Source organism: Penaeus vannamei, chromosome 43 (genome assembly GCF_042767895.1).
Source record: "Penaeus vannamei isolate JL-2024 chromosome 43, ASM4276789v1, whole genome shotgun sequence".
Classification (NCBI taxonomy): domain Eukaryota; kingdom Metazoa; phylum Arthropoda; class Malacostraca; order Decapoda; family Penaeidae; genus Penaeus; species Penaeus vannamei.
Window position 1 is genome coordinate 4988942 of NC_091591.1, and position 22500 is coordinate 5011441.

At 40.7% G+C, this 22500-nt stretch overlaps 1 protein-coding gene across 1 annotated transcript in view; it reads left to right on the forward strand.

Annotated features, from left to right (window-relative positions):
• The window catches only part of sbm (L-type amino acid transporter sobremesa), a gene marked incomplete in the record, with an annotated part of 143348 nt that overhangs the window by 112836 nt on the left and 8012 nt on the right, over window positions 1-22500 (forward strand). Inside the window, 7 exon segments of the mRNA XM_070118839.1 lie at window positions 4708-4899; window positions 9302-9403; window positions 13991-14269; window positions 15511-15736; window positions 17314-17358; window positions 18827-18950; window positions 21928-22034. Coding sequence (XP_069974940.1) covers window positions 4708-4899; window positions 9302-9403; window positions 13991-14269; window positions 15511-15736; window positions 17314-17358; window positions 18827-18950; window positions 21928-22034 — 1075 coding nt within the window.

A 22500-nucleotide genomic window follows, 5' to 3' on the forward strand; every position in this document is an offset into this window, starting at 1 on the left:
ATAGGTGGGTGGATGGGTAATTAAGAGAGAAAATAAGTGTGTGTGAGTGTACGAGGGTGTAAGTGTATGAGTGAGTGAGTGTATGATTGAATGAGCGTGTGAATGAGTGTTTCTGCGCGTGTGTGCGTGTGCGTGTGCGTGTGTGCATTTGCCTGACTCCCTCATCAACATTTGATAACCCTGACATAAAATACCTTGTTACTATTGCCTCGAAAGTTGAATTCTAAAATGAATAATTAACAAATTGATAATGATCATAATGAAAGAGTATTATATGTAAAAAAAAAAAAAAAGGCGATGAAAATAAAAAATCCCCCCAAAATTATTTTAATAACCGTCTGTAACTATAACAAATAATAGGTTATTAAGAACATCGATTGAAGGCAATTATAACACAGGAAGCTAAACAAAGGCAAAGGGTTGTTTCTCTCCTTTCTTTGTTATTGGTGCGTTTGTTTGTGTTATTGCTGTTATTGTTATTACTAGCACTGTTATTCCTGATTTAGTTTTTTGTTATTATCTTCGTTTGTCAGTATCATTGTTATGCATATGTATACAGATAGACATATTGATAGATAGATAGATAGATAGGTGGACATATAGATAGATAGGTGGATAGATAGACAGATATACAGATATAGATATAGATAGAAGTATACACACATGCATACATACGAACATACATATATACATACATGCATGTGTATGTATATACATGTATATAGATGCACGTATGTATGTATGCATGGCCCTATGTCTCTCCCACCCCACCCCCAACCTCATCCCCAACCCCATCCCCCTTCCCCCTTCCCCCTTCCCCCTTCCCCCTTCCCCTTCCCCCTCCCCCCCTCCCCCTTCCCCACCCATGGCTCTCTTGCCAAACCCCGCTCGGTTTTGCGCTTGCATCCTCGCCTAATATGCTGATCCGCCTTTTCTCATATTATGTTTTACTGCTGACAACAATAGCCCCATTGCAGGCTGTTTTGCTTGGGCGCTTCGTGTCGTGTTCAGGAGATATGGGAGTTCATGCGTAATGGTGGCGGTTATTGCTGTTTTAACTATAGATGGTGAGGGTGATATATATATATGTATATATATATATATATATATATATATATATATATATATATATATATATATATATATATATATATATATATATATATATATATATATATATATATATATATATATATATATATATATATATATATATATATATTTGTGTGTGTGTGTGTGTGTGTGTGTGTGTGTGTGTGTGTGTGTGTGTGTGTGTGTGTGTGTGTGTGTGTTTTCTTTTTTCTTTTTTTTTTTTTTTCTTTTCTTTTTTTTTTTTTTTTAGATTGGTGAGAGGAATTATGTTGAGTTTTTTTGGGGGTGTTTTATTTGTTTGCCTTGTTTGTCTCTGTCTCAGCATGCCTGTCTGTCTATCTGTCTGACTCTGTCTCTCTCTCTCTGTCTCTCTCTGTCTCTCTCTCTCTCTCTCTCTCTCTCTCTCTCTCTCTCTCTCTCTCTCTCTCTCTCTCTCTCTCTCTCTCTCTCTCTCTCTCTCTCTCTCTCTCTCTCTCTCTCTCTCTCTCTCTCTCTCTCTCTCTCTCTCTCTCTCTCTCTCTCTCTCTCTCTCTCTCTCTCTCTCTTTTCTCCCTCCCTATCCCCCGCTCTCTCTCTCTCATTCTCCCTCTACCTCTTCCTCCCCTCTCTCTTTATACTTCTCCTTTACTCCTCCCTCTCTCCCTCCTTTCCATCCTCTCCCTCCTTCCCCGCTCTCTTCCTTCCTCCCACCCTCCCTCCCTCCCTCCCTCCCTCCCTCCCTCCCTCCTCCTCCCTCCCTCCCTCCCTCCCTCCCTCCCTCTTCCTTACTTCCTCCCTCCCTTTCGCTCTTCCTTCCTCCCTCACTCTCCCTCTCTGTGTTCTAAGATAATCAAACATGTTTACAGCGGAAATTCTTGCTCCCTCCCCCCCCGCTCACACCTCCACCCCCCCCCTCCCTCTCCCTCTTCCCATTTCCCCCTCTCTCCCTTCCTCCACCGTCTCCCTCCTTTCCTCCACCGACCTCCCCTCTGATCCTGTCTCCCCCCCCCTACCTCTCTCCACCACTCCCCCTCTTATAACTATCCTCCCAAACTCCCCTCCCCCATCCTGCCCTTCCCCCTCCTCTGTCTCTCCCACTACTCCCCCACTTTCCACCTCCCCCTCCTCACCAACTCCCCCTCTCAATTTACACCTCTCCCAACCTCTACCCCACCCCTCCACCTCCATCCTCTGCCCCATCACTCCCAACCCCACCCTCTCCCTCTCCACCCTTCCCCTTCCCCCCATCCCACCCTCTCCTTCTACCCAACCTCATACCCTTCTCCCACTCTCTCCCCCTAACCCCCTTCCACCCTACCCTTTCCCCTCTCACCTACCCCCTCCCCCTTCCCCTCCCCCATCTCTCCCTCCCACCCCTCCCCTCCCCCTCCTCTTCTCTCTCCCCCTCCCCATTCCCCCCTCCCCTCTCTCTTCCTTCTCTCTCCCCTCCCCATTCCTCTCCCTCTCCCCCTCTCCCTCCCCCCTCCACACACGCCCTGAAACAAAAAAAAAGAAGAAAAAAAAAATTTTGAAAAAAATTACCTTAAATATAGATCGTTTAACTCTCGGTGCCAAGAACTGCCTGAGTTTCTTCCTACTTCCCGCTTGAGCCGGTGCGATTCGGCCGTGACAGGTGAACGATTGGGTGATTGGTGTCTGAGTGACTGGGGGGGGGGGGTTAAATTTGATATATATGTATATATATATATATATATATATATATATATATATATATATATATATATATATATATATATATATATATATATGGTTTATATCGGATTGGTTTTACTGATTGCGATTGGAAAGGGATTGATTTTCTGCTGATTGGGAACACGTTGAATTAATTTTGACTGATTAGATCTTAGATTGGGTTAGTTTTGAGTGTCTAGGACTTTCAATTGATTTATTGACTGATTAGGTCTTAGATTGATTGGTTTTGACTGATTGGGGACTTATATTGGATTGATTTTGACTGATTAGGTCTTAGATTGATTGGTTATGACTGATTAGGACCTCCAATGGATTTTTTGACTGACTGAGGACTACTATTGAATTTGTTTTGACTGACTGAAATTCACAGTGGTTTTGATTGACTTTCAATTAGGTTTTTATTAATTGATCACGATTTGGAGTGTCCTTCAGCTGTGTTCTCTCTGACTGATTGCAATGACTGTAGCAGCTATATTTAAATGACTAATTGTTTTAATCGTTATTGTTGATTCCGTGCAGCATATGCTAATTATGCTGTTTCAGTTCTGTTGATGTTTTTTCCTTTTCTTCTCCCTCCTCTCCTTCCCCCTCCCCCCTCCCCTCCTTCCCCTTTCATTACCCCTTCCTCCTCCTCCCCCTTCCCCTCCTTCCTCTCTCATTACCCTCCTCCCCTTCCCCCTCCCCTCTACCCTACTTTTCCAATATTTATTCCCCCCTACCCTATAGCCACCCCGTTCCCTTCCCTCTCTTCCCTTCCTCCCATTCCACTCTCCCATAGCTAACCCTTCCCTATCCTCTACCCCCTTTCCCCTACCAATCCCCCTCTCCTCCCCCCTTATCCCCTCTTATCCGCCTCTCCCTGCCCTTATATCCCTTTCCTCCCCCCTTTATCCCCCTCTCCTCCCCCCTACCCTCTCTTCTTCTCCTCCTCTTTTCCCCCCCTGCTCTCTACTCTCCTCCCCCCTACCTTCTCTTCTCCGTCTCTCCTTTCCTCTTCTCCCCCATATCCCCCCTCTCCTCCCTCCTACCCTCTCTTCTCCTCTCCTCCCCCTTACCCCCCACCTCCCCCCTACCCTCTCCTCTTCCCCCCTCGCAATTTATCTCTATTGCAACCTGAAATGCAGTCCGCTGCAATTGCACCTTTATGAAGATTAATTGTGGTTTGGCATTGTTCTCTTGCCAATTATAGTTAAGAGATGTGTGATTTGGATTGAAATTCGCCACTATGGAAAATAGGCTGCTTGTGTTTTGTCATTGTCTGCAAATGTCGAATGCGAATTTCTTGATGTGTTTATGTACGCATTATGTGTAAATAGATTATATATATATATATATATATATATATATATATATATATATATATATATATATATATATATATATATATATATATATATATATATGTATGTATATATGATATACATATCATATATATATCATATGTATATTATATATAGATGTATAGATAGGTAGATAGACAGACTGACAGATAGATACTTACTTAATTAACTAATTAATGAATTCCTTTACAGTGTCCATTCATCCACTTCCCTCGACCAGCATTCTAACCCAACCATCCAACCTCCAACCTTCTCTCACCTCCCTCCCCCTCCTCCCTCCCCCACAGGACATGAGACCCAACCATCCATCCTCCAACCGCCTTTCACCTCCCCCTCTCTCTCTCCCCCACAATCTCCAATCTATCTCCAATCTCCAACAGCCGCCACTCTCTCACCTCATTCTCTCTCCCCCACAGGACATGAAACCCACCCATCCAACTCTCTCTCCCCCACAGGACATGAAACCCAACCTCCAACCCCCAACTTCCACTCTCTCACCTCTCTCTCTCTCCCCCACAGGACATGAAACCCAACCTCCAACCCCCAACTTCCACTCTCTCACTTCTCTCTCTCTCCCCCACAGGACATGAGAGCGTCCAGGGCGGGGGAAGTCCTCGTGGGCGACGGCCGAGTGTCCCGGGGTCAGAGGAACAAGTTGAAAGAAAGCCTGCAGCAGCCGTGGCGAGGGGCGCACCAGCTCCGAATGACGCTGTTAACCTCGAGAGGCGGGTGGGGCTCATCAGTGGGGTTGCTCTGATTGTCGGGACCATGATCGGTGAGTTGGGGGGTTGTGGGGAGGTTGTGGGAGGGTTGTAGGGGGTCAGAAGTGTGAGGAATGGAGGGTGTGTGTGTATGTTTGGTGTGTGTGGTTCGTCAGTCGGGACCATGATCGGTGAGTTGGGGGGGGTTGTGGGGAGGTTGTGGGGAGGTTGTGGGTAGGGGAAGGGAGGGGGTATGGTTAGAGGAGGAAGTGTGTGTTTGTGTGTGTGTGGTTCGTCAGTGGGGTTGCTCTGGTTGTCGGGACCATGATCGGTGAGTTGGGGGGTTGTGTGGAGGTTGTGGGAGGGTTGTGGGTAGGGGAAGGGAGGGTAGGTTAGAGGAGGAGGTGTGTGTTTGTGTGTGTGTGTGGTTCGTCAGTGGGGTTGCTCTGATTGTCGGGACCATGATCGGTGAGTTGGGGGGTTGTGGGGAGGTTGTGGGTAGGGGAAGGGAGGGGGTATGGTTAGAGGAGGAAGTGTGTGTTTGTGTGTGTGTGGTTCGTCAGTGGGGTTGCTCTGGTTGTCGGGACCATGATCGGTGAATTGGGGGGGTTGTGGGGAGGTTGTGGGAGGGTTGTAGGGGGTTGGAAGTGTGAGGAATGGAGGGTGTGCGTGTGTGTGTGTGTATGTATGTGTGTTTGGTGGGTGGGTCTCGTCAGTGGGGTTGCTCAGATTGCCGGGGGTTGTGTAGGTTATAAGGGGTTGTGAATGGGGGTTGAAGGGTGGGGAGTGGAAGGGAGGGTTTAGGTAGGGTGTTTGGGGGAGGATGTGTGTGTTTTTAGTTGGGTTATAGAGGGGTTGTGGGGGTTCTGGATGGTAACGGAAGGGGTAAGGTGGGTTGTGTGTATGTGGAGGATGTGTGTGTTTTTGATGTGGGGTTGTGGGTATGGTGTGGGGGGCAGGATGTGTGTTTTTAGTTGTGGGGTTGTAGAGGTTGTGTGGGTGGGATGTATGTAGAGTGTAGGGAAGGGAGTATGTGTGTGTGTGTGTTTATGTAGTGGGGGTGTGGGGTTTAGAGATGGGGTTGGGGTAAGAGGGTAGAAGGTGGGTGTGAACATGGGCATATATGTGGGTATGTGCTTGTGTGTACTTATGTGTGTGTGGGTAGTGAGGGTGTCGGTAAGGTGTGTGAGTGAATGAGTGTGTCTGGTTATAGTAGTTATAGTTGTAGCAGCAATAGTAGTAATAGTACTAATGGTAAGTGTAGATTATTTATTTTCAGTATTTTGATGTAAGTATGTACTAAAAAAATATCATTAGTTAAAAAGTACATTTAAAAAGTCTCTATCATCAGATTTGACACAATCACCATAAGAAGAAGAAGAAGAAAAAAAAAAGACTCCGAATATCGTAAAAAAACGATCCATTACTCAGAACAGTGCAATGTTTTTTGGCTTTTTTGTTTTAGGCGCCGATAGACTGACAAAACCTAATGGAACGATATGCGCCGCGGTGATAGCGTTAGCCTAAAAATGGAAATGACGAGACCGCGGGAAAATTGAATTTTGTGGCGCGATCCAGATGGCATTTATAACTTTATGACGCCTGTGGAGCGAGTTAGAAGCGTGGTTTGAGCTTCTTTGTTTCTTTGTGACGTTATTTTCATCGTCCTTTTGGTCACTTTCGTTTTTGTTTTCTGAATAAAGAGAGTTTGGGTTGTACGGTGTTTTCGGAGGGAAAATTTCACTTGATTTGAATTAGTGTGGTATTATCAATCAATATTTAGCTATTATCTGTTTATCATAGTACTTAGTGTCCCCTTCCTCTCCTCGTATTTTTTCTTCCCTTTCTCTTTCCTTCAATTCCTTTTCCTTCTCTTCTCTTCCCTACGCTTCTCTTCCGTTCACTTCAGTTCTCCTTTCTTCTCTTCTCTTCCATTTTCTTTCGTTCCCCTCCCTTCTCTTTTCTTCTCCCTCTCCTTTTCTTGTTTGCCTTCCCTTCAGTTTTCTTCTCTTCCCTTCTTTTTTCTTCTCTTCCCTTCCCTCTACGTTTTCCATGCCCTTCCTTATTTTATTCTTCATCCCCTCCCCTCTCCTCCCCCTCCCTCCCTTATCTTCCCTCCTCGTCTCTTCCCTTCCTTCCCCTTCCCTCCCCTTCCCCCCTTCCCTCTTCTCCCCTCCTCTCCCTCCCCTCCCCTCCCCTCCCCTCCCTGACCTTTTCCTCCCATCTCCTTAAAAAAAAGAATAAATGAAAAGATAAAAATAAGAATAAAACAATTTAATCCTGTAATCCATAGACATGATATAACCATCGCCCCCTCCTCCCCCACCCCTCGCCACCTCCCCTCTCACCCCTCCTCCCACACCACCAGGATTACAAAATAACCTGAATAGTTGACAGTATATGATGATGTAGCGTTCAAATACAGTATCATGTAGCTCTCAAAATGAACAAAATCTGGATATTTTATAACCTAATAACCGTGATAATGCAGCGTTCTTTATCAAAAATTATTTTAGCCCAGCACCTAGTTAAGAAAATTGCAAAGATCGGGATTACAAAATGATTTGCATAGTTGACAGTAGGATGATATAGCGCGGTAATACAGTAAGATATAGCGCTCATACCCAGATTACAAAACGAACAAGACCTGAATATTTTATAGCTTTATTACAGCGTTCTTTGTGAAAATGGTTTAGCCCAGCGCCATGATAAAATAAGGTGAAGATCTGGATTACAAAATAGATTACAAAAACGAAACAAGATCTGAATAATTTTTAACTTTATTACAGAGTTCTTTTTTAAAATGATTTAGTCCGGCACCATGATAAAAAAGGTGAAGATCTGGATTACAAAATAATTACAAAATAGATTACAAAACGAAAGCAGACCTGAATATTTTATAACTTTATTACAGAGTTCTTTTTGAAAATGATTTAGGCCGGCACCATGATAAAAAAGGATTACAAAAAAAGAAAAAAAAATACAAAGTAGATTACAAAAACGAACAAGATCTTAATATCTTATAACTTAATACAGCGTTCTTTGTAAAAATGATTTAGGCCGGCACCATGATAAAATAAATGTGACGATCTGGATTACAAAAAATACAAAATAGATTACAATACGAACAAGATCAGATTTTTTTTTTATTTTTTTATTTATTTTTTTTTTTTTTTACCCAATACAGCGTTCTTTGTAAAATTAATTTAGCTCAAATCATCATCAGAAAATTGTAAGGATCTGGATGATTTTTAACGTATGATATAGCACTGTTTATGATGATGAATGATCTTCAATTCTGGAGTCTGAATAATCTGATAATTTAAAATGCTGATATAGGCTTATGGTGGTGTATGTTATGATTATAATATTATCGAAGTCTTTATATTCTATAGCATGATGTAATAGCAACATACAAACAACATAGCATCGTATAAACTATATAGCATCATATGGACAGCATAGAATCGTATAATCAGTAATGCATATAAACAACATAACACGACTACGCAACATACCACACAACCAACATAACAACAAATATCACATCTTTCATAAGACGTTCCCTCCCTCCTCCCCCCATTCACACACCACCTCCTTACCCTCAACTTAACCGCCTAAACCCCAAACCCCCCCAACTCCCCCCTCCCGCCCCTATTCACCCCCTTCTCACACCCCTTCCTTCCCCCAACTCAACCTTCCACCACCTCCATTCACCCCCACTCCACCCCTTCCTTCCTCCCCCCTGTTCACCCCCTTCTCACACCCCTTCCTTCCCCCAGACTCAACCATCCACCCCTCCCCCCCCATTCACCCCCACTCCAACCCTTCCTTCCTCCCCACTGTTCACCCCCTTCTCACACCCCTTCCTTCCTCTACCCGCAACTCAACTCCCCCCCCCCCCATTCACCCCCATCCCACCCTACACCTCAATTCCCCCTATTCACCCTCCCAAACTCACCCATTCCTTCATCTTCCCCCTACTCACCCCCCTTCTCTCACACACACCCCTACCCCCTACCCCCAACCTTTTCTCACCCCCTACCCTCCTATTCACCCCCAACCTTCTCACACACACACACCTACCACCTACTCCCCACTACCCCCTATTTACTCAACCCATTGCCCCCTCCTATTCACCCCCAACCTTCTCACACACACACACCTACTCCCGCCACCCCCCTATTTAAACCCTAAACTCGCCCTACTCCCCACCCACCCCATACTTAACCCCCAAACTCACCCCCTACCCCTACCTTACTCCTAACCCCTCTCACCCCCTACCCCCTACCCCCCCAAACTGACCCCCTACCCCCCTAGCCCCACTCCCCCCCATACTTAACCCCCCTCCTTTTCTCACACACACCCCTAATCCCCCAAACTGACCCCCTACCCCCTATTTAACTCCCAAACTGACCCCCTACCCCCCTACCCCCCCAACTTAACCCCCAAACTGACCCCCTCCTTCTTCCACAGGTTCGGGAATTTTCGTAAGTCCAAAAGGCTTGTTGGAGCGCACAGGAAGCGTCGGTCTCAGTCTCGTGATATGGGCAGCTTGCGGTTTGCTCTCTTTGCTGGGTAAGTGGGTTCCTTGTGAGGTGGGTTGTGAGGTGGGTGGCGAGGTGGGTTGGTTTTAGGCGTTTTTTTTTTTTTTTTTTTTTTTTTTTTTTTTTTTTTGAGAAGGTCGGGTGTATCGGTCAACGGGTTTATTTGGTGAGTTTTTGTTGTTGGGAGTTTTATTGTGCTTTTTCGGTTTAAGGTTTATAATAATTTTCTTTTCATTTCTTTTTTTTTAATTCTTTGTTGCAGGTTTCTCCCGACTGGTGATGTGAAATACGGGTTGTAGCGCCGTAGAGTTTTTGTGGCGGGTTTCTATAAATGATTGTATGGCCTCTCTCTTCTCTCTCTCTCTCTCTCTCTCTCTCTCTCTCTCTCTCTCTCTCTCTCTCTCTCTCTCTCTCTCTCTCTCTCTCTCTCTCTCTCTCTCTCTCTGTCTCTCTCTGTCTCTCTCTCTCTCTCTCTCTGTCTCTCTCTCTCTCTCTCTCTCTCTCTCTCTCTCTCTCTCTCTCTCTCTCTCTCTCTCTCTCTCTCTCTCTCTCTCTCTCTATCTCTCTCTCTCTCTCTCTCTCTCTCTCTCTCTATCTATCTCTCTTCTCTCTCTGTCTATCTCTCTCTCTCTCTATCTCAATCTCAATCTCAATCTCAATCTCAATCTCAATCTCAATCTCAATCTCAATCTCAATCTCAATCTCAATCTCAATCTCAATCTCAATCTCTCTCTCTCTCTCTCTCTCTCTCTCTTTCTCTTTACCCTCCCTCCCTCTCCCTTTCTCCCTGTTACAGAATTACGACAAGAGGAAGCTGGAAATAAACGCAAGATGATGAGAACTGGAGAGAGATTTGATGATAATGATTTGAATAACAGATGAGTTTATGAATCTAGATAATGATGATTTTGTTTATTATTCTCTACAGGTTTTCATTTGGCGGTGATCCTTCATTTTTAAAATCTTTTTTTATACTTTTAGGCAGCATGTATGTAATCGCGTTGTTGTAATTATTGTATTTTTACTCTTATCATTATCATGAGTATTATTATGGTTACTGTTGGTGATTCTTATTGTCATTATGGTCATTACAAATAATTCTTATTCTTATTATTATTGTTACTTTTGTCATCATCATCATTGTCATCATCATTATTATTATCATTGATGTATTCTCGTCATCATTACCATCACTGCAATTATTGCTTTCATTATCATTATCATCATCACCATTCACTTTTGCTTTTCTCTCTCTATAGGCAGTGGTTTCATATATTACAATAGATTCCATATTATCGCCTTGTTATTTTTATATGCATATAGGCCTACATGCTGGTGGGGAGCCGTCGATACACCTTCTTCATGTCTTTAACCCTTTAACTGCAAGCGAGAATAAGCCTAAATCACTGCTACCTATTTTTCTCTTTCTTAAAGTAGTCAAAATATCTAAGAAAAATAGCTTAGATTGCTATATATATTTTCTTTTAATACTAGAAAATATTTAGTATTAAAGATGCGTTCAATTTAGGTAATGATGGTGCTTTAGGCTTATATACACAGGGCTTGGCAGTCTGTGGGGTTAACCATTGTTATCTTTAACCTGTGCTATCCTTATCTATGCAGCACACATAACTGTTATCTTTTTTCTCGCCCTTTCTTTCCTGCTTCCTTCTCCTGGACTCTGCGGGATTACTCCAATTTTGCCGCTGGATGCTGTGTGTGGTGCGGCCTTCACTCCTACCTCTGCCGGTTCTCCAACGCATGGTGTTTATGGCCCTGCGGACGTCGCTACAAATGCTGAAAAAATTGTACATATTTCCGCCACCTGGATGTTGTCTGTTTATCTTTTTTTTTCTTTTATTATCATCTTTTTTTTTGTCTAACTTTCTGTTGTCGATCGTTTTTTTAAATATTTATATAAACAACGCCTATTCATTGCGTTGTGTGTACATATGTTCATAATATGTACACATGTATTATATATACATATGTGGTGTCACTCTCGTATGGCCCTTTTGCACTGCATGCTCTACCACACGCAACGTAAAACATACCCATATATGCTATACCACACACAACACCCATAAAACACACATCCCCCCTCCCCTTCACCCCTCCCTCCCCCTCCCCCGCACGACCCAACACCCGCTACCACCAGGCGCGCTGTGTTACGTGGAGCTAGGCTGCATGATCCCCTCCTCGGGGGCGGAACATACGTACTTCATGACGGCTTTTGGGCACCTGCCGGCGTTTCTGTTCGCCTGGGTGTCCATTATCATTTTGAAGCCTGCCATGTTAGCCATTATCTGCCTCTCCTTCTCGAAGTACTTGGTGGAGGCTTTCGCGTCCGACTGTGAACCTCCGCTCACGGCTATCCAGCTGCTGGGGGCGCTGACCATAGGTGAGTGGGGGCTCGGAGGATAGGGGCTGTGGGGTGGGGTGGGGGTGGGGGTGGGTATGGACGTGGCTAGGTGTGGGTGTGGGTATGGACGTGGGGGTGAACTTGGGTAGGTAGGGGTGGACGTGGGTAGGTGTGGGTGTGGGTTTGGGTATGGGTATGGACGTTGGGGCTGGACTTTGGTGGGTAGGTGTCGGTGGGGTAGTTGGTGTGTGACCTTTTGCGGGTGTGAGTAGGTGTGGGTGGGTGTGCGTGGATTCAGGTGGGTATGGGTAGGTGTGGGTGGGTATAGAGGGGGTTCTCACGGGGTTTAGTCGGGTACGTAAGAAGAAAGGATATTCGCGGAGGTATGGGTATGACACCTGGGGAGGTTGGTACGTGGGCGGGCGGATGAGATGGGCGGCAGATGAATATTGATTTGGCGGAAGGACGGTCGTTAGAGGGCGGGGGTGGCTCTGGTGGGGGTGGCTCTGGTGGGGGTGGCTCTGGTGGGGGTGGCTCTGGTGGGGGTGGCTCTGGTGGGGGTGGCTCTGGTGGGGGTGGCTCTGGTGGGGGTGGCCCGGGTGTGAGTAAGAGGGGGGGTTCTGTTAGGATTTTGGGGTGTGGTCTACGAGGATGGGCGTGGGGAGAGGGTGGAGGTGGGCGTGTGAGAAAGTGATTTGCATAACAAAGTAGATGTTGATTAGGTAAATAAGATGTGGGCGTTTTCTGTTAGTATTGATTAATTTATTTATGTTCATAAAAAAACATGTTAAAAATGGACGAATATATATATATATATATATATATATATATATATATATATATATATATATATATATATATATATATATATATATATATATATATATATATATATATATATATATATATATATATATATATATATATATATATATATACACGTATATATATATATATTTTTTTTTTCTTTCTTTAATTTTTTTTTCTTTTCTTTTCTTTTGAAAATGAGCATATTCCTTTTTGGAGTATGAGAATGAGCTTGTTCCAAAACATAAACATATTTCAAAATGTTATTTTTGCATTGATATGATAATGAAAACCATTGGGTAATGGCTATAGATAGTGTATAGTGTCTAGATAGATATATAGATAAATAGATTTTAATAGATACATTGTATAGATGGATTATAGAGACAACAGAATACTAATAGTAAGGGGAATTCAAATAGATATTGAAGGCAAAACTAGGAGATGATTTATATATATTTAAAAAACTACAACAGAAGAGATGGAAGGAAATGAAAAATTAAAAGGAAAATATGAAAGGAAGAAGAATCGATACCAAGAAGCTGAAAAGAAAGCAAAAAGAAGAAACAAAAGAAGAAGAGAGCGAAATATAAAAAGAATTTCTAAGATCTTACTCTGTTCTTTCAGAAAAAAAAATCCAGTTTTGTTTTGTGTCATTTCGTGTCGGCATAAAAGAATCCCGTTTTCTGTCATTCCGCGTCGCCATCAAAGAAAACGGATTTCCTTCGTGCACGTTACAACCTTGCTTGTTTTACTTATTTTTCCCCCTTTAAATTTGTTGCAATATTTTTTCCAGTTTATTGCGTAGTTTGTGTCGTTTTGTAATAATGTGCAAGATTGCTTGCTTCTTATTTTATTTCAGATGTACACACCAGTCATTTTCCTTATTTTTCCCCAGCATGTGTAATGATCTGTACGTCATATTAATAGATAATTATTTTTACAGGACAGTTTTGCTTTAAGAGTGTTTTTGCATTTACTGTTTTGCTATTTACTATCTAATTTTGTTTGCATGATTTGTTTTATTACCTGGCTTTGCCTTTTATATTTTGTTCCATTTTACCTTAATTAGGATACATCATTATATGTGTTTATTAATATGTTTTTGTTGCGTTTAGTGCCTACAGATGAGAACTGAAGTGGAGTTGTTACCAATTTTGGTGCTTTATTAGTAATATTTGCACAGAAAGTAGTTTGCATTTCCCTCTTATTTTTTGTTTTAACCCTGCACTCTCTAATCACCTTAGTTGTGTTGTTCACTGTGCAAGACCTGAACCAAAGTATTGTAATCACGATAGTCACTTAAGCTTTTTATATTATCCTGTAGTATTTTCTTTATTAATGAAGTAGAGCATCGTTTCTATCACACGCATTTTGTTTTGTTTTTTTCTCTCCCCATTTTATGTTAACCCCGCACTCCCTAACCTCCATCCGTAACGTCATCATCAGGGTCCCTCGCCTACGCCGAGCTCGGGACCCTCGTGTCGGAGTCGGGAGGAGAGCATGCCTATTACATGCAGGCCTTCGCCCCTAACGAGAAGCGAAAGACGTGGTGGGGCCAGATACCCGCTTTCCTCTTCGCGTGGGTATCGGTTTTCCTCTTGAAACCCTCGTCGCTCGCCATTATTTGCCTCACTTGCTCGGAGTACTTCGTGAGGATTTTCGCGGCGAGCACAGACTGCCTGCCGCCGCAGGAGGCGGTCAAGATCATCGCCTGCTGCGTCATAAGTACTTGTCTCGGATTTTCCTTTTTTCGATATTAGAAATTTCATCTGCGATTAAGAAAAAATGTTAGTTCTTATGTAAACATAAATACCAAAATTGATACGAATACAAATATGAATGTAAATATAAATATAAAGATGAAGATCAATAGATAGATAGATATAATATATATATATATATATATATATATATATATATATATATATATATATATATATATATATGTATGTATGCTTATATATATTCATGTATATATATATATACATAGTGTATATATATACATGTATATATATACATAGTAAACATTGTGAATAGATTTATGATTATATATTTTTTGATTTATTGATTCATATTGAAGGTATTTACCTGGATAAAATGCGACTTTGTGCGACTGTCTCAGCTCTTTGTAAATCAAGAGAAGTCAAAGAAGGAAAATGTAGATACTAAAAAAATATAGATGAGGAGGGAGGGGGAAGGGGGGGCAGTGGGGGTGTGGTTGGTTATTTATGTTTAAGAATTAATGAAATATACTTGTTATTTGTGTAGTACCAATGACGGTGATTTATATCTGTTTATATTGTTTATTACGTACCTATATATACATATATGAATACAGACAAGCATATCAATATCCATATCCATATAGGTTGATACACAAACACACGCAGGCACACACACGCTCACGCATACACTTACGCATACGCATAGGCACACACACACACACACACACACACACACACACACACACACACACACACACACACACACACACACACACACACACACACACACACACACACAAACACATAAACACCTTCCATTTTCTTGGCCAAAAATTAATCGTTTTTTTTTTTTCTTCCGCTCCCCTCATTCTTCTCTTCCACCCTTTTCCCCTTTTCTCCCTTCCTCTTACCTTCCCCCTCCCTCCGCTTCCTTTGCCTCCTCTCTCCCTAACCATCTTCCCTTCCTTTCCCTCCCTCCCCTTCCTTTCTCTCCCCTCTTAACCCTCCCTCCTCTCTCTTTACCCTCCCTCCCTCCTCTCTCTTTTCCCTCCCTCCCTCCTCTCTCTTTTCCCTCCCTCCCTCCCTCCTCTTCTTTTCCTTCCCTCCTTCCCTCCTCTTTTCCCTCCCTCCCTCCCTCCTCTTTTCCCTCCCTCCCTCCTCTCTCTTTTCCCTCCCTCCCTCCTCTCTTTTTTTCCCTACCCTCCCTCCCTCCTCTCTCTCTTCCCTCCCGCCCGCCCGCAGTTCTCATCACCTTCATCAACTCGTACTCCGTGACGCTGGCCACCAAGGTGCAGAACATCTTCACGGCGGCGAAGCTCCTGGCCATCTTGATCATCGTGGTGGGCGGGTCCGTGCGGCTGATCCAGGGCAACACGCAGTACCTGGCCACGGGTTTCCAGGGGTCCACCTCGAGCTTCGGGGACATCGCCACGGCCTTCTACAGCGGGTTGTGGGCGTACGATGGATGGTGAGTTGGGGAGGTGGGGGTGGTGGGAGGGTGGGGGTGGGGTTGTTGGGGGGAAGGGGGTTGGGATGGGGGAGAGAAGGAAGGGTGTAGGTGGGGTTGGGAAGGAATGTGTGGGGGGGGGGGTGCTTGCTAAGAGTGAGAGAGGGAGGGAGAGAGAGAGGGAGGTAGGGAAAGAGAGAGAGAGAGAGAGAGAGAGAGAGAGAGAGAGAGAGAGAGAGAGAGAGAGAGAGAGAGAGAGAGAGAGAGAGAGAGAGAGAGAGAGAGAGAGAGAGAGGAACAGACAGACAGATAGATACACAGATAGACACACAGACAAACAAACAGAGACAGACTAATAGACACACACACACACACACACAAACAAACAAACAAACAGAATCAGACAAATAGACAGACAAACAGAAACTCATAGCTTCAAAACCCGACACACAAACAATATCAGGCAGCGAACGAAGCACAAGAGAGAGCGAGAGAGAAACAGATTCCCAGACTCGACCAGAACCGAGACAGTCCAATATGGCGGCCATGCTTACGACAGCATAACCTCGGCTCGGCCTCGGCGGATATTGCAAGCAAACTTCCTATCAGCTCAGCATGCCTCAGCCATAAACCAAAAGATATAAACCGAACTCTGCGTTATTAGCTCTCGCCGCCAACGCCACAAAACGTGGATTGGAAGGGATAGTTTTCGTAATCTTTTTTGTTTTTGTTTTGTTTTGTGAAAAAAAGAGAGAAAAAAAGAGAAAAACAAAGAGAAAAAAAGAAAAGAAAAGAGAAAAAAATCGTGGATGTAAAATATTATTTGACCTTTTGATGTCTTTTTTTTTTTATGAATAATCTTTCATGTTTCTTTTTTCCTTTTTCGATGAATAGTCTGTTTCTTATACTTCTTTTCTTTTTTAGATGAATAATCAATTTCTCATTTTCCTTTTCTTATTTACATGAATAATCTATTTTTCACACTTCTTTTCCCATTTACATATATAATGTATTTCTCACCTTTTTTTTCCCTTTTTTACGGGAATAATCTATTTCTCACACTTCTAATATCTTATATCACATATCTTATATCTACCTGCTTCTAATATCTTATATCTACCTGCTTCTAATATCTTATATCTACCTGCTTCTAATATCTTATATCTATGCGTTATATCTATCTACTTCTAATAATCTATTTCTCTATATCTTATATCTCCCTACTTCTAATATCTTATATCTATCTACTAATATCTTATATCTATCTACTAATATCTTCTATCTACCTGCTTCAAATATATTATATCTATATATCTTGTATCTATCTACTTCTAATAAACTATTTCTATATATCTTATATCTATCTACTTCTGATAATCTATGTCTATATATTGTATATCTATCTACTTCTAATAATCTATTTCTGTATATCTTATATCTACCTTCTCCAAATATATTATTTCTATATGTTTTATGTATCTACTTCTGATAATGTATTTAGATATATCTTATATCTACCTTCAAATATGTTATATTTATGTTTTACGTATCTACTTCTTATAATCTATTACTCACACTTAATTTCTCTCTTTTTACAGGAATAACCTTAACTACGTGACTGAAGAGTTAAAGAAGCCTTACACGTAAGTACTTTTAAATGATAGATAAATAGATAGATAAATAAATAGATAGATAAATAAATAGATAAATAGATAAGTAGATAGATAAATGTTGTGGGGATTACACGCGTTAGATGTAAGTACTTTGAATAATGAATAGATAGATAGATAGATGATAGGTAGATAGATAAATAGATAGATATAGATAAATGTTGTGGGGATTACACGCAAGTACTTTTGAATAATAAATAGATAGAGAGATAGATGGATAGATAGATAGATAGATAGATAAATGTGAGGATCATACGCCTTATATGTAAGAAATTTTGAATGATAAATGAATAGATAGATAAATAAAGATAGATATATATAGGATAATGAGGATGGGGGCGAATGAGGAAGGAGAGTTGGCGGCTGGAAGGGCATCCGGTTGGCAGATGTTGACTTTTTTATATTTTGTTTTGTTTTTGATGTTATTATTTGTCTTGTATTATCTATATTTATATTCTTTATAATTTGATGTTATTGTTTCTATGAATTAATCAACGTGATGTTATCAAATTAGATTTTTATTTTAGATCAAGATTTTTTCAAATCTTAATTAGAAACATTATTTTTTTGCGGATTATTATAGCAATAAGCATTTGCAAATGTATATTGAACATGATTTCCTTCGGCATTCGTAGATAAGATTTTTTTTCGAAGGGAGAAAAAATCCCTGATATATGCTTGCAGGCAACCTCTCATTTCTCGTAGATAGATGAATAGATAAATCATAGAGAATGGAGTAGGATTAAATAGACAGGGGAAACTAGAAGAAAAGAAATGTTTGATAACATACACACGCCATGTTATGATCTATTCAATTGCAGTTGAAAATATAGAAAAAAATATATTTCTTCATCTCTAACTTTTCAAATCATCATTTCCCTCGTTTTCTATTTTTAAATCTCTCTTTTATTCTATATTTCTTCCGTTAATATTCTACCCACTTTCCTATTATTTCAATCATACCCCTTTTTATTTGCTACCTCCATCCTCTCTCTCTCTCTGTCTCTATCTATCTATTTCTCTCTCTCTCTCTCTCTCTTTCTCTCTCTCTCTCTCTCTCTCTCTCTCTCTCTCTCTCTCTCTCTCTCTCTCTCTCTCTCTCTCTCTCTCTCTCTCTCTCTCTCTCTCTCTCTTTCTCACCCTCCATCTCCCGCCCGCACTCCCTCTCTCCCGACTCACCCTCTGTCTCCCCTGCTCCCCCCTCTCCCACCACCTTCCGGCTCTCCCCTACCTACTCCCCCTTCACTCCCACCTCTCCCCCACTCACTCACCCTCTGTCTCCCCTACCCCCCTCTCCCACTCACTCCCCCTTTCCCACTACTCACTCACCCCTCCCTCCCCCCTCTCCCCCACTCACTCACCCCCATCTCCCCCACTCACTCCCCTCCCTCCCCCCTCTCCTCCACTCACGCACTCACCCCCCCCTCTCTCTCCCCCACAGGAACCTCCCCCGCGCCATCATCATCGGCCTCCCCCTGGTGACCGTGTGCTACCTGCTGGTGAACGTGTCCTACCTGGCCGTCATGAGCAAGGAGGAACTGCTGAGCTCCGAGACCGTGGCTGTGGTACGTGGCGTTGGAGGGGGGGGAGGGGGGGAGGGGAGGATTGGTGGTTAGATTGGTGGTAAGGATGTGGATAAGGATTCGGATTAGAGGCGAGGTATATGGATAATGATTAGGGAAAGGATTAAGATAAGGGTTGGATGTGAGATATGTGCATATGCATTACTGTGATGCATTTTTGAGTGTATTTAAGTGTAGGTATTTGTCTTACTGTTTAAATATATATATATATATATATATATATATATATATATATATATATATATATATATATATATATGTGTGTGTGTGTGTGTGTGTGTGTGTGTGTGTGTGTGTGTGTGTGTGTGTGTGTGTGTGTGTGTGTGTGTGTGTGTGTGTGTGTGTGTGTGTATATATATATATATATATATATATATATATATATATATATATATATATATATATATATATATATATATTAGAATTTACAGTGCGTTTGTACTTATATATAGGAAGATTAGGTGTGTGTGTGTGTGTGAATTTCAGATACATTTTTTTGTGTGTGTATATGTGTGTGGTCTGTGAGATTCGATAGATGGATGGGTAATAGATATATTCATATTTGTATTTGCGCGTATGTAGTATATGTCTATATATATATATATAATTGTTTTCAAATGTAAGCAAAGTAATTAATAAACAGATGTATATCATGTTCATCTGTGAATTTCTGTTGCTATGGGAAATGATAAATATTCCTCGACTAAAACAAACAACAAAAAACATAATAGTATCTTGACTATCGAAACGTTTAAGAAGAATCGAAACAAAAAAACATCTGTAGAGAATCGAAACGTTTAAAAAGAATCGAAAGATTTTTTTTTTTTAATTGAAACATTTAAAGAGAATCGGAACGTTTAAAAAGAATCGAAACGTTTCTAAAGAATCGCGAAGATTAAAAAAAATCGAAACATTAACAAAATCAAAACATTACAGAAATGTTTTTGAAGAATAAAAACGTTTAAAAAGAATCGAAACGTTTAAAAAAGATTCGAAAGATTTTTTTTATTGAAACATTTAAAGAGAATCGGAACGTTTAAAAAGAATCGAAACGTTTCTAAAGAATCGCGGTTTAAAAAGAATCGGAATGTTTGAAAAAAATCGAAACATTAACAAAATCAAAACATTAAAGAAAAAGAAATGTTTTTGAAGAATAAAAACGTTTAAAAAGAATCGAAACGTTTAAAAAAGAATCGAAACCTTTAAAAAGAAGGTTGAATTTTAGACAGTTAATACTGCGCAGATTTTTGCTTTTTCCCCCAAACATTTGATTTTTTTTCTTTACTTTAATGTAAAAGTTTCCTCTTATTTTTTTCTCTATTGATTGACGGGGATTGCATGAAAAGATACATTATAAAAATAAATAAATAAAAAAAAAAAAAAAAACAGCGTGCCTGAATGGACAAATCAGAACTCGTAACGAACATTTTATTCAAACGAAATGGCGGGAATTTATTTAAAATGTTTTCGCTCTTGGTATGATCTCAGCGGAACCGTTGAACTTTGATTTTGGATTTTGATTACTCGCTTCCACGCCGTAGTTGGTGGAGGAGAAAAAAGAAAGAAAAAAAGAGAAGAAGAAAAATAGAAGAAGAAAAAGGTGGATGTAAAATATTCTTTGACTTTACGGTGTATTTCTATTTTTTATCTTTATATTTTTGGATTTTGATTACTCGCTTCCACGCCGTAGTTGGTGGAGGGGGAAAAGAAGAGAAAAACAAAGAGAAAAAAAAGAAAAGAAAAGAGAAAAAAATCGTGGATGTAAAATATTATTTGACCTTTTGATGTTTTTTTTTTTCTTTTTTTTTACTATCTTTATATTTTTGTCTTTATTTTAGTTCTGATATGTATTAGTATGTGGATTTATAGGGATATAAATAGTGGGTGTTTCTTCTTATTATTATTTCTTGTTATTTTTGTTTATTAATTTAGCTTTGAGACTAATCAGTGTGTGAGTGTATATCTGAGTAATTGTGGTTATTGACTTTGTTTTTTGTTTACCGTAATTTTTTTGGTTAAGTTTAGTACACCCTTAGATTAATTTATTTTATAGTATTTAGAATATATCTATTATTTTTCCCTGCATGATTATTAATTTCTTTTATTTTTTAGTTTCCAGATGTTTTCTTTTTTTAATTTTGATAATCATACACACAGACACACACACACATTTATGCACACACACACACACACACACACTCCCACACACACACACACACACACACACACACACACACACACACACACACACACACACACACACACATACAGATACACACACACACGCGCACACACACACACACACAGACACACGCACACACACACACACACACACACACACACACACACACACACACACACACACACACACACACACACACGCACACACACACACGCACACACACACACTAATAGAAGTGCACCAGTAAAAAAAAAATTCAATTAACATTAAATTGCCCTCTAAGTCAAACCCTATAGATCTCTAATCAAACATAAACAAATTCCGTATTTTTTTATTTTTAGCCTTACTTCTCATTTTCTTTTATAATTTGTACCTTCCCATTTTCTTTTATTTTTGTACCGTACTTCCCATGTGTATGTTAACAATTCCTCCCTGGTTCTCAACCGGTCTCTAATGACTATTCTTGTGGCCTTATATAGCGTTATCTATAATCGGTAATAAATTAGAAATAGATGTAATCCACAAGAAATTGATGGAATTCGCCGAAAATATCAAAATAAATCATGTCATTTCTCAAAATACTATTTCAACAATTATATCTCAAATCATATTTTGCGTCATTTTATTATCATTATACATCTTTTTCCCCCATAGTCTGAAACCAGTTGAGATCCACAACACTCTAACACCATGTACGGTTCATGTACCGTACTCCCCATGTATACGTAGACAACCTGACCCATATATAAAGTCTGAATTTTGTGTGTATGACCGTAGTTGGCTGGCGACCGCCTCATGGGACTGACGGGCCAGATTATTATGATCATCGCGGTGGTTATGTCGACTTTTGGATCGGCAAACGGGTCCTGTTTCACGTCTGGAAGGTTTGTGTTTTGTTTTGGTTATTTTCGAATTTTGTTTCAGTTCTGTTTCGCGGTTCGTTTCAGGTAACTTTTATAATTTTCTTTGTTTTTTTCAGGTTTATTTGAATTTCTGTTTCACACGTTCATTTCATTGTTTATTTTTTTGTTTATTTATTTACGTCATTAATTCGTTTATCTTTTTTTCACTCTGTGAATTTTCAGTTATTTGATTTTGTTTTAGTTATGCCTTTCACTTTATTTCTTTTATTCATATTTTTGCTTCTTTGTGTTTCTATTTTCCTTTTATAATTATTTTTTCTCGTGTTTTTGACGGCGTTGGGGTCCTGGGAATCGTCTTAATTCTTTTATTGTCTTATTTATTATATTATCTTCCTTTTTTATATTCTTTTCCTATATTTTCCTGGTCTTTTGTCCTTCGTTATGCCTTTGTTTGGGCGGTGTGCTACTTCCGGGTTATTGTGTTTGG